Raw genomic sequence first — 11071 nt, forward strand, 5'->3', positions numbered from 1 at the left:
ACATTTTCATTTAATTCTTATAAATTAAGATAATTTTTTACACAAGATGCCTAAGTCTTTTTACATTTTCATTTAATTCTTATAAATTAAGATAATTTTTTACACAAGATGCCTAACTTTTTTTAGGTCTACCTCTTCCTTTCACAGTATAAGCCAAATCTAAAACATCTAATCTCTTGACTTGGTCATCAGATAATTGAGGTTTAATGTGACCAATCTATCAAGGCGACTCTCTTTGATCTTGTCTGCCACTGGAGCCACTCCAACCCATTCACGGATATATTTATTTCATATTTTGTCTCTAAGTGTAAAGTCACTCAACCGCCTGGGCATTCTCATTTCAGCAACACTTAATTTTGTGCTTCTCTTTTACGGTCCAACATGCTATGTCATAAAGCATTGTAAGTCGCACCACCATCTTATAAAATTTTCCTTTAAGTTTAAGCAATACTTTTTTATCACACAATGCATTTCTTCACTTCAACCATCTAACTTGAGTTCTACTAATAACATCTCCATCTATATCTCCATCTTTTTGAACAATAGATTTGAGATATCTAAAAGGTTCACTTTTTTTAATGACTTGATTTTCTATTGTTACAACCCCACCACTAGATCTACTACTACCAAAATTACATTCAGTGCATTCAATTTTTGATACACTCAAACGACAACCTTTAGACTTTAAAGTTGATCTTTATAATTCAATTTTCTTTTGAACTCTCTCTAGTCTTATCCATAAGAAGGATATTATCAGCGAAAAACATACACAAGGTACATCCTCCTATAAATACCTTTCAAATAATTGACTGACACTAATTAAATTATGTTTTAGACTATTAACTATCATATTCTTATTAATGGTTGAGGAATTATTGCGAATAATTCTTATGTAATTTTTTTATAATATTTCTATTGAATATATAATACAAACATTATTATATTTATGATCAACAAAAATAAAATTACCAATATTTTTATGTAAATATGTGATGAAAAAATTGTAACTTCATTAAAACTCCGTCAATCAATTGACAACAACAACAATAATAACAACATGCCTTTATCCTATCAAGTGAGGTCGACTAAATGAATCCTTTTTCTCCATTTTGCCCTAATGAGTGTCACATTTTCATTTAGTTTTTTGTAAATTAAGATTATTTTATATACAACATGCCTAAGTCTTTTTAGGTCCACCTTTGCCTTTCTTAGTATAGTTAAATTTAAAACATCTAATTTCTTAACTAGGTCATCAAATAATTGACGTTTAACCATCAAGGCGACTCTCTCTAATCTTGCCTGCCACTGGAGCTACTCCAACCCATTCACAGATATATTTTTTTTCATACTTGTCTCTAAGTGTAAAGTCAGTCGACCACCTGAGTATTCTCATCTCAGCAACACTTAATTTTATGCTTCACCTTTATTGGCCAACATGCTATGCCACAAAGCATTGTAAGTCACACAATAGGCTCGATACATTCCTGCACTTCAACCATCTAACTTGAATTCTACTAATAACATCTCGATCTATATCACCATCACTTTGAACAATAGATTTTAGATATCTAAAATGTTACACTCTTTTTATGACTTAATCATCTATTGTTACAACCTCGCTATTAGATCTATCACTACTAAAATTACATTCAATGCATTCAATTTTAGATCTACTCAAACAACCTTTAGACTCTAAAGTTGATCTCCGTAATTCAAGTTTTTTGAAAACTCTCTCTTGCCTTATCCATAAGAAGGATATCATCAGCGAAAAACATACATTCATCTCTTTTCAAATTGAATAAATGAAACCCATGTATTGATATTCTTATGTTTGCATCACTAACAATGGTTTCTTTTTATGCCGTAATTAACTTATCGTAAGTGTATGATATTCTCTTTTTATGCCGTAATTAACTTATCGTAAGTGTATTTGCTGGGCTTCATGATTGAGACTCTCATATAATCATCGGATTTTAATCTATAATACAGAAGTACTTGTAGCTGATTAAGCTTGTCATGTTTTTTGTATGCATGCCTCCAATAACAAAATGATTTCTTAACTGAACCTCATCAACAATTTAACTATTAAGATTTGTATTCAAAATAAAGCTTATTTCACAGACAAGTATCCTACCTCTAAAATTGTTTCATCTTATTCTTTCAATGACCAACAGGTGTTTAAATTTATAAATGGTGGTTTTTGCATGAGTTACCTTCATTTTTTCTCTTTCTTTATCGAACATGAAGTTTAGTACTTTTTAATTACATGATCTTAAATATAAATTTCAAAGCTACAAGGCATAGATGTAAAACCTTCAATCTTGATTTGTAGCCCATCCTCCTTGTCGTCATAGCCCTTTTTCAATCATTTTAACCCTTATGATAATTGCATCATATCAATCTTTTAATCATTTAATTGAAACATTAAAGCCTTTCATAATATTTATTTTTTCATCATAATAAGCTCATCACACTAAACCTACTGATTCATTATCAAGCTAGGTTTAATATACTAGTAATTAAACTCATTATCAACACAAAGTTGTAGACCTATATGCGATGATCAATGAATTTGTATTTCTATGTTGACATATTTTTCTATATGACGTGGAATTAAACTCGAATTCTCTTATTTTGCTTCACTCATTTCGTCGAGTAGATTGAATTTTTATTTCTTGACGAAGGAATTGTGTTTTTTTTTATTCTATCAAGGAGATGTATCTGAATAACCGCAATCTCTCTCTCTCTCTCTTTATATATATATATATATAAATATATATCTGTGTCTGTGTCAGTTCTGCTCAGTAACTGCGTAGGAGTACAACTTATAATTTATAGTTTCTTACCAAGTTTAAGAAGTAACTTTTTTTTTGTATCAGTTCATTGACGATGATGACAAATGCTACTTAGAGATAAACTACACGTTCGACATCCGTAGAGATTGGCCATTAGTAGATCCTCAGCAGGATTATTCAGCCTCATGAGGCTATAGCATTTTATATCAGAAAACTGGCATCTTTAGAGAGATCCAAGCAGCTAATGCTGCAACTACTTCTTGTAATTTAATATATTTGTTTTTATTTTCTATAATAATATGCAGATCTAATTATGATTATGTTTGCTATGGTGACTTAATTTTATCTCCTCGTTGCAGTTTTTAGCTTGTTGGTATGTGAATCTTTATGCTTAGAGCATCCAAATAGGAAGTTTCACATAAATGAGTGATTTTTACGTCCATGAACCAGCAATTGTTTTTCAGTCTTTGAGAAACATCATGTGGTTCTATTTTTTTTTATAGAATTTTTATTTGCATTATATTTCTGATATCATATGGCGATTCATTCTTTATATTTTATCGACGTGTAAAAATTATTGTAGAACCATGTAGTTTAGTTCCTAGTCGATTACAGTTCCTAAGGTTGAACCAATGGCTGTTCCAGTCTTGAACACATAACTGGTCGTTTCTGTCTTCAAATCTCCGACAACAGGTTGATTTGTCAGTTCAACCAGAAAATCAGTGAATTGGTTCCCTCTTTTGAAAATCATAGATATTATTTTGTATATATATTTTTTCTCTTATATCTAAAATTGGTTAAAGCTTATGAGCCACATGCCAGTCACTTCGCAGGCAACATCCATGTCAACACCGTGAAGTATTGATGCACTCTGGCTTCCAAATACCACTAAGTTGTTAGGTTAGCCATATATAGAGGGAGGGAGGGGAGGGTTATACTGGCATTTAAGCCTAAAGAAAGGGTTTATATGGCAGGGCAGTTTTTTTTTTTTTAGAATATTAAATTTTTTTTTGGGATAGGGCCAGCTGTTTTATGGATGAGAGCTTGATGGCTTTGTTATAGCCTATAAGTATGCTCAACAACTTGGATTAATAATTATTTATTTTAAAACCTAGGAAATTATGATTGTATTTTATTAATTTATTTATAGTTTTATTCTTATATTGTTATTGCAATATTTAGTTCATATCTAATTAATTTTTATATTTATTTTTTCATATGGTTCAATTCTAGTCGTATCAATGAACTTTGAACATTTCCTTATTTCAATATAATGTCCGACATGTTCTTCAGAATCTTGCTATTTCCATCAATCAATCGGTATTCGGGAAGGATCTTCAATTTATGGGTGATGCACACTTGTGTTGTTGTGGAGAAGACATGCGGGTTCGTTGGTGTTATTAGGGTTAAGGTTTTATTGTATAGTTAAGATGTATGTAAATGTTACGGAATTTTTTTTTGGAGTTATGGGGAGAGGGGGCTCATGTTTTGAGATCATTGGAGGATGGCCAAACCTGGGGACTAGGGGTTTAAACTTATTTTAGGAAAAAGAAATTGGTATGGAGTTGAGTGGTTTTGTTGATATAGAAGAGTCGCATACTTCAAAGAATAATAGAAGAAACTTGGGTAAGCATATTTGATTTTGGATACGCTCGTTAATGCAATTTTCACATGTCTTGGTCATATAGGGTTAACAAAGCAAAAAAAAAAAAAAAAAAAAAAAAAAAGTTCAATATAAGTACCTCTTAATCTTTGCTTTTATGAGAGGGGGCAATGAAGCACAAAAGGAAAGAGGATGGAACCCTCCTTGATTGATCTATTCTCCATCTCTTACATTATGAATGAGACTACTCATTCAAGAGATGGAGAACCACTCCGTTGTAGAGATTTTTTTCATGAAATTAACCCTCATATCATTGTTTGAAATTATTTCTTTGCTTGATCAAATGTAGGTTTGATTACTTTTTGCAACTATAAGATAATTTTAGTCTGTAGATGATGAATTTGAATCTAAATGTTTTAAAAAAAAAATGTCATTTGATTTAAAAGCAAATTGTAATGCAATTTTAGATTTTTGGTAATATGAATTGCTGTACAGGCATACTTCTTTTTGTCCCAGTAGTCTTGTAAACTAATCACAACCATATTTTGAAGAAGAATAGTTTTGCTAGTTTATCTTGTCGGTATATTATGAGATTTATAAAAATTTGTCGATGAACAAGCTGATGTTTTTCTGTTAGTATTTTAAGTTGCGACTAAATTTTCGTTCATTTTTTTTTATTTATCATTTTGGGTTAAAAATGAAGTCAAACTAAAAAAAAAAAAAAATTGAGGGTGTTATGTGCTTAATCAACGAGTGTACCATCTTAGTGCTATATGAGAACAAGCTACAAATGATAAGTAAATTGTGACTATTAATTAGTATACGACTTTTAGATGAAAATTTCTAGTAGTGAAAGTCATAGGGCTTGATTTAAAGACAATTTTACATAATCTTTCAGTCATAAGCATACTTGAAATTTTCTCAAAGCCATCAAACGTATAAGTTTCCTTCAACTCTCATATGTTTATAACTAAATTGAGCATCTCAGCAGAAAGCATTTAACAAGCCAATGATCATTAAATGCTAATAGCAATTTGGCTTTTGAGAACTCTAAGAAATATCAAATGACCGAGAGGGTTCAACTTTGATTGATCAACAGAATGCTTTGCTTTTCGATAGAAATGATTAAGATGCCCCAAATTAGAATTCTATAAAAAGTCCATGCTTTTAAACATTTAGGAGGATTCTACACGAGTGAATTCTAAAACTTAGAGAGTTCAAGAGTCGTGTTTAGTAGCATTAGACGTCCAATATCGATTCATTTTTATGTACACTAATTGTCTATATTCATCATTGATACCTATCTTTGAGTAGTGTCGACAGAGGTTGTCCCTCATCCCTCAATCGTTTGCCATTGATGCCTAGCATCCATTAGTTGGTATCGTTCGGTGTTTGTCTCATCTAGATGCTTATTTCAATTGTAATTTTGTTAAAAATGTAGTCGGATAGCCACAGTTGATTTTGAAAAATTCTGATTCGAATGATTGGAGGCTGTTCAGGATCATTCTTATTTTTTATTTTTTAATTTCTAATATTATTTTATTTTATGTTTATAATGGTAAAATCATATTTTTGTTTATTTATACAGCAGCATATGTTGGTTGTCGCCGGTGACAACCGATTGTGATAGCTTTTTTTATAACTCTATGTCATAAGTATTTTGGTGACATAAAAGGTCTACATTCATTGTTGACCACTTTTTATTCTGATTTCATTATATTTTCTTGGAAATGGATAATCAGTCTCATTCCTTCATTAAAACTTCAAACCTCTATATAATTGATGGTAGGCATAAAACCATATACCGTGTTTGGTAGTACTAATTAGGTGAAGCCATGTTGTGTGGTATATTCTTAGTTCCTGACCTTTTATGACAGTTGGGAACCAACTCAATAATATGTCTTTGGAGCAGGGCCATCGCCAATAAATATTTGCATGGAAACATTGTTTGATGAAAATACCAAGAGTTTGGAAGGTGTATTTAGTTCAAATACAATGGGCTCAGGATAGTGTTGTAAATGAGTCAATGCACTCGATGAACAACTCAAACTCAACTCGATTAAAATTTGATCATGTTCGTTTGGATTTGTAAATAAACAAGCTTGAATGTTTTCTAAAAGCTCGAATGTTAAATGAAATAAACATTGAACATAGTCCAACTTGTTTATTTATGTTCATAAACAGACTTGTTTTTGTTGAGCAAGTAATTTTTAGTTATAGATTTAATAGTAGTATTATTTTATCAATAATATTTTATAATTAATTTTTAATTAAATATATTTTAACATGGGTTAAGTATTTATTAATTTAATTAATAGTTAATTAAATTTATTAATTCCATAATAATTGCATAAATTTATAAATTATATTTTGCTTATAGTATTATTATTAATTATTGATTATTAATCAATGAAATTAATTAAATTCCACAAATAACAATATATTAAATCATGTACCCTACTCTTATTTTGGCAAACCAGAGTTCACCTCTCCATTTTCGGCTCAACCATCTCTTATCTCGTGCTTGATTGTGCAATCATTAGAACTTACTTATGTCATTTAATTACAGCAAATTTACTTACAACACATACTTTTTTATTTACTTTGTACAAAATAATTAGATATTGATTTATAATTTATTCAATTACTTATTTTGATTTGAAAAAATGTTTGTTAAAAATTTTATATGAAACCCTAAATATTCTTTCAAATTTTTTTCTTATTTATTAATTCATTTACTTGACATAAATAAATTAAGTTTAAGCATTGAAAGGATTAAACAAGTCCACCTTGAACATTATTTGAAGGCTTTACATGAGCTCAAGCTAAAAATGAACAATTTATAATTTTATCAAGTCAAGTCCAATCTACAATATAGTATGCTCGACTCGGCTTGATTACTACACTAGTATTTGGGGAAATGCAATAGGCATTTTATAATGGGTGCTAACTCAATATAATTTAAAAAATTAGTTTATTTTAAATAAAATGTGAAGTAATACCATTTTTTGTTTGTAATTAATATCCAATTATATAGAAGAATAGAAAGAAAAACTAAGTCATCATGCGCTATTTTAATATGAATAAAATATTTGGTCTCATAATGATAAAAAAAATGAAGGATTTACATTCATTGAACATAAATTTCGTGTATTTATACATCTAACATCTTAATTTTCACATGTATTTATATAGCTTTACTTCTATAATATTACATAAATATTATTAGCATTAATTTATTCAAATTAATCACACATTTTCATGCATATAATTTTATACGTGATGCCATTATGACACTAAAGTGTTATACGTATGAATGTCAAATTTTAAGTATTAGATGAAAAAATATATAAAAATTGCGTGGTGTGAATGTATATTTTTTCTGAAAATAGAAATCACATTAGAAAAATAAACATGATAAAATAAATGTTAGTTGAGAAACTTTTGCTCTTCTGAATGTTTCATTTGCAATAGCAGATGACAATCTTGCTTTAAAATCAAACTCCAACTGTTCACTCTTATTTGAAGATATGATTTTTTGTTTGATTGTTGTTTTTTATTTGAATATCAAACCAAAAAAGGCCTTTCTCATCAATATATGTTTACTTCTTCATTCAACAAACTCATTTTTAGCAGTGGGTTCCTGAAATGAATCTGTTTAGGAAAACTAATCATGATGTTATGAAATACATATCTTTTTTAATTCCATGTTGTTATTGGCCGACAACTCTTATGTAGATAGGATGTCATAATAGCATATTCCTCAAAGGGATACATGCAATGTTTTTAGTTGAAAATTGCTTGATTTTATTGGGCCTAAACTAGGGTTTCAATAATAATGTGGTAGGAATGGTTGGTTTATCATGCTCGAATGCATACCATATTAGCTGGAAACAAAAAGAAGAATCTCAATGGGCAAAGTTCAAGCAGTTACCTTGCTCGAAAAAAGAAATAATTTTCTGATGTAAATGTTTTGATAACATAATTTTGCTACAATATTTTAGGAATATAAAGCATTGTGATAGTTAGAAAAGAAGATTGCATTGTGATATATGCTTGTAAGAGGAGAAAGTGTAGAAGTTGGGCGATATTAAGAAGAAAAATAAATAAAATGTTGCTTTAAAGAAAAAAAGATCATAGAAAATGATTCAACTTCTCAATTGCACACTCCCTTTGTCATGAAAACAAAAACTACATTGGAATAATAAGTCTTACTTCTGAAATTTCTGCTCCATTGAATATATTGTTAGTAATAGCAGATGACAATGTTGCTTTCAAGCCAATGTTGACCTCACTTTTTATCGAGGTCTAGTCTTTCTTACTTAGAAGCCTAAGATTTAGCCATAGTACTTTTCTGTTGACTATTCTTAGAGGATTGACGATGAAAAACTTCCCTATTAGAAATTCTAAACACCTCTTTACTCTTCTTGGAGTTCCACATGTTTGGTTCTTACCTCTAGCACTTAGTAGGATGGAGCTAGGTATGGGCGACCTCAAGAGGAGTCCCCATAGGACTGTTTAGCCTTAGGGTTAGCCCTGGTTAGTGTGGTCGGTCAGTCTTGCACACACATACACTTACACTTGCACTCAAAACCTAAACCTTAACCTAAGCATACCTAGCGTGATCCCCTACTCTATTGGAAACTCATGTGGATGGTCCCCCAAACCATTAGCCTTGGGCTATGATTTGGCTAAGACCAACACATGGAGGATCCATAATAAGAGTTCTCTTGGTCTCATGGATCAATAAGGTGACCTCATGATTAACATTCTTAATTGATCCCAATTTTAGTGAATTCCCAATTTTGACACTTCTTGGTCCCAAACTTCACCAAATTACCAAATTGCCCCTAAACCCTAGATTTTTTCAAAAAAAATCCCAAAACAACCCAAATTCTCAAAATATTTTCAAAAATCATTTCAAACCATTCCAAGTCACTCAAATTGACCAAAATACCTCAAGTTTTTCAAAATTCCCAAAATACCCCAAAAATCTCCAAAATTACCAAAATACCTTCGTACCCCAAAAATTCCAAAAAAGTCTAAAATCTCCAAAATCCCTCCAAACGTCCCCAAAATCAATTTGAACCACTTCACTGAGCCCAATTGACCAAATTGACCCCTTTTGACCAAAATCCCCAAATTGTCCCTAAATGTCTAAATTCTCCAATTCACCAAAAAATTCCACCCAATTGACTTCAATCTCCCCCAATTCAATTTCAAACTTAAATTCATCATCCAAAATCCTAATTAAAACAAATTCAAGCTCAATTGAGCCTAATTGCAAGCCTAATCTAAAATCTCCAATTTTACCATACCCTTAAATTCCCCCAAATTGAACCCCATGATCAAATCAATTTCCCAAAATTAGGATTCTAAATTCTTCATAACAATTCCACAAATAAATTTGAACAATCAATTGACCCAAATTTGATTTCAAAGCTCACCCAAATCCAACCTGACCAAAAGCCCAAATCTCACCAAATTGAACCTCCTAACCCAAAATGTTCCACCTAATCAATGTCTAAAACTCTTCATGACAATCACCCACATCAAATTGAACCATCAATTGAACCCTATCCAAACTCTAGTCCAATCCAAAACCAAGTTTAACCCAAATGCCCAAAGTTGACCATATGGCCAAATTCCACCAAATTGACCTTCTAAATGAATTCAAAATCACCAAATTGGTATCTAAAATTCATCATAACAATTATTCAAGCCAATTTGATCAATCAATTGAGCCAAATTCAAAGTCTAGCCAAACCCAAACTTAAATCCAAGCTCATGACATGATTTTGAACCCAAGTTATACATTTGACCAAACTAACCCAAATTAACCAAGCTATGGTTACCACAACCAACATTTGGACCCTAAGGACCAAGCTAGACCCACCTAGTCCACCCTACATGAGCCATGGACCAAGGGTCCCTTGTTTTAGGGGATCTCTTTCCATATTTAGCTAAACCCAAATATATTTGCCATCAAGTATTAAACCTTAAGGGATAATCTTCATTAAACTCTCCCTGGCTCACCTGACCACTCTAGCCACCAGCCCTATCTTGGCTGGCCGGTCTAGTGGTCGGAAAGCACCAAAACCAAAAGCCACCCCATGCTTTGAACTCCCTGAGTTTGCTCATCCCCATTGGTCATTGGTGTCACTCAGCCCTCAACCTAAGCAATTGTTTCCACTCCCTAGCAAACCCTGGTGGCCAACATAGCCTTGTCTATTTAAACCCACCTCCCATGACCAAAGGAGGAGATCATCCAAAACCTACGGGAAACTCTGCCAAATTGCTCCCTAAGACTCTGCCATCCTTCCTAAGCTCAACCCAGCCATTTTCCAGCCACCTCCACCACTGTCAGGGCCTAATTCTAGAGCCCAATTCCAAGGCATTTTTTTATCATTCCACTAAACTCCACTAAACTCTAAATTGAAGTGCCCTTAAGCTTTACCAGAGCTTAAGGAGAAGTTTCCCACTCAAGCCTCATCATTTTGGGCTATCTATCCCACTGTTAGATCAAGGCCGCACCACCCTCTGATCGAACTCTTGGTTAGACTCAATCTTAGCTCAAATAAACACTTTGAGGAGGTTTGTTGGACTCAAATAAAGCTTCCACAAGCACCCAATTGATGCCTCACCTCTTGGACAAAATTATATTTCAAAAACC

The 11071-nt window shown here is 31.8% G+C and overlaps 1 protein-coding gene across 1 annotated transcript in view; it reads left to right on the plus strand.

Moving 5' to 3' along the window:
* The window catches only part of LOC110033321 (rho GDP-dissociation inhibitor 1), a 22187-nt gene extending 19178 nt beyond the window's left edge, over positions 1 to 3009 (plus strand). The window contains exon 5 of the mRNA XM_020737254.1: positions 2880 to 3009. Within this exon, the coding sequence (XP_020592913.1) occupies positions 2880 to 2984 (105 nt within the window). The 3' untranslated portion in view covers positions 2985 to 3009. The remainder of the gene's footprint in view (positions 1 to 2879) is intronic.
* The last annotated feature ends 8062 nt before the right edge of the window (positions 3010 to 11071 follow it).

This window comes from Phalaenopsis equestris, unplaced genomic scaffold (genome assembly GCF_001263595.1).
Source record: "Phalaenopsis equestris unplaced genomic scaffold, ASM126359v1 Scaffold001138, whole genome shotgun sequence".
Lineage (NCBI taxonomy): Eukaryota > Viridiplantae > Streptophyta > Magnoliopsida > Asparagales > Orchidaceae > Phalaenopsis > Phalaenopsis equestris.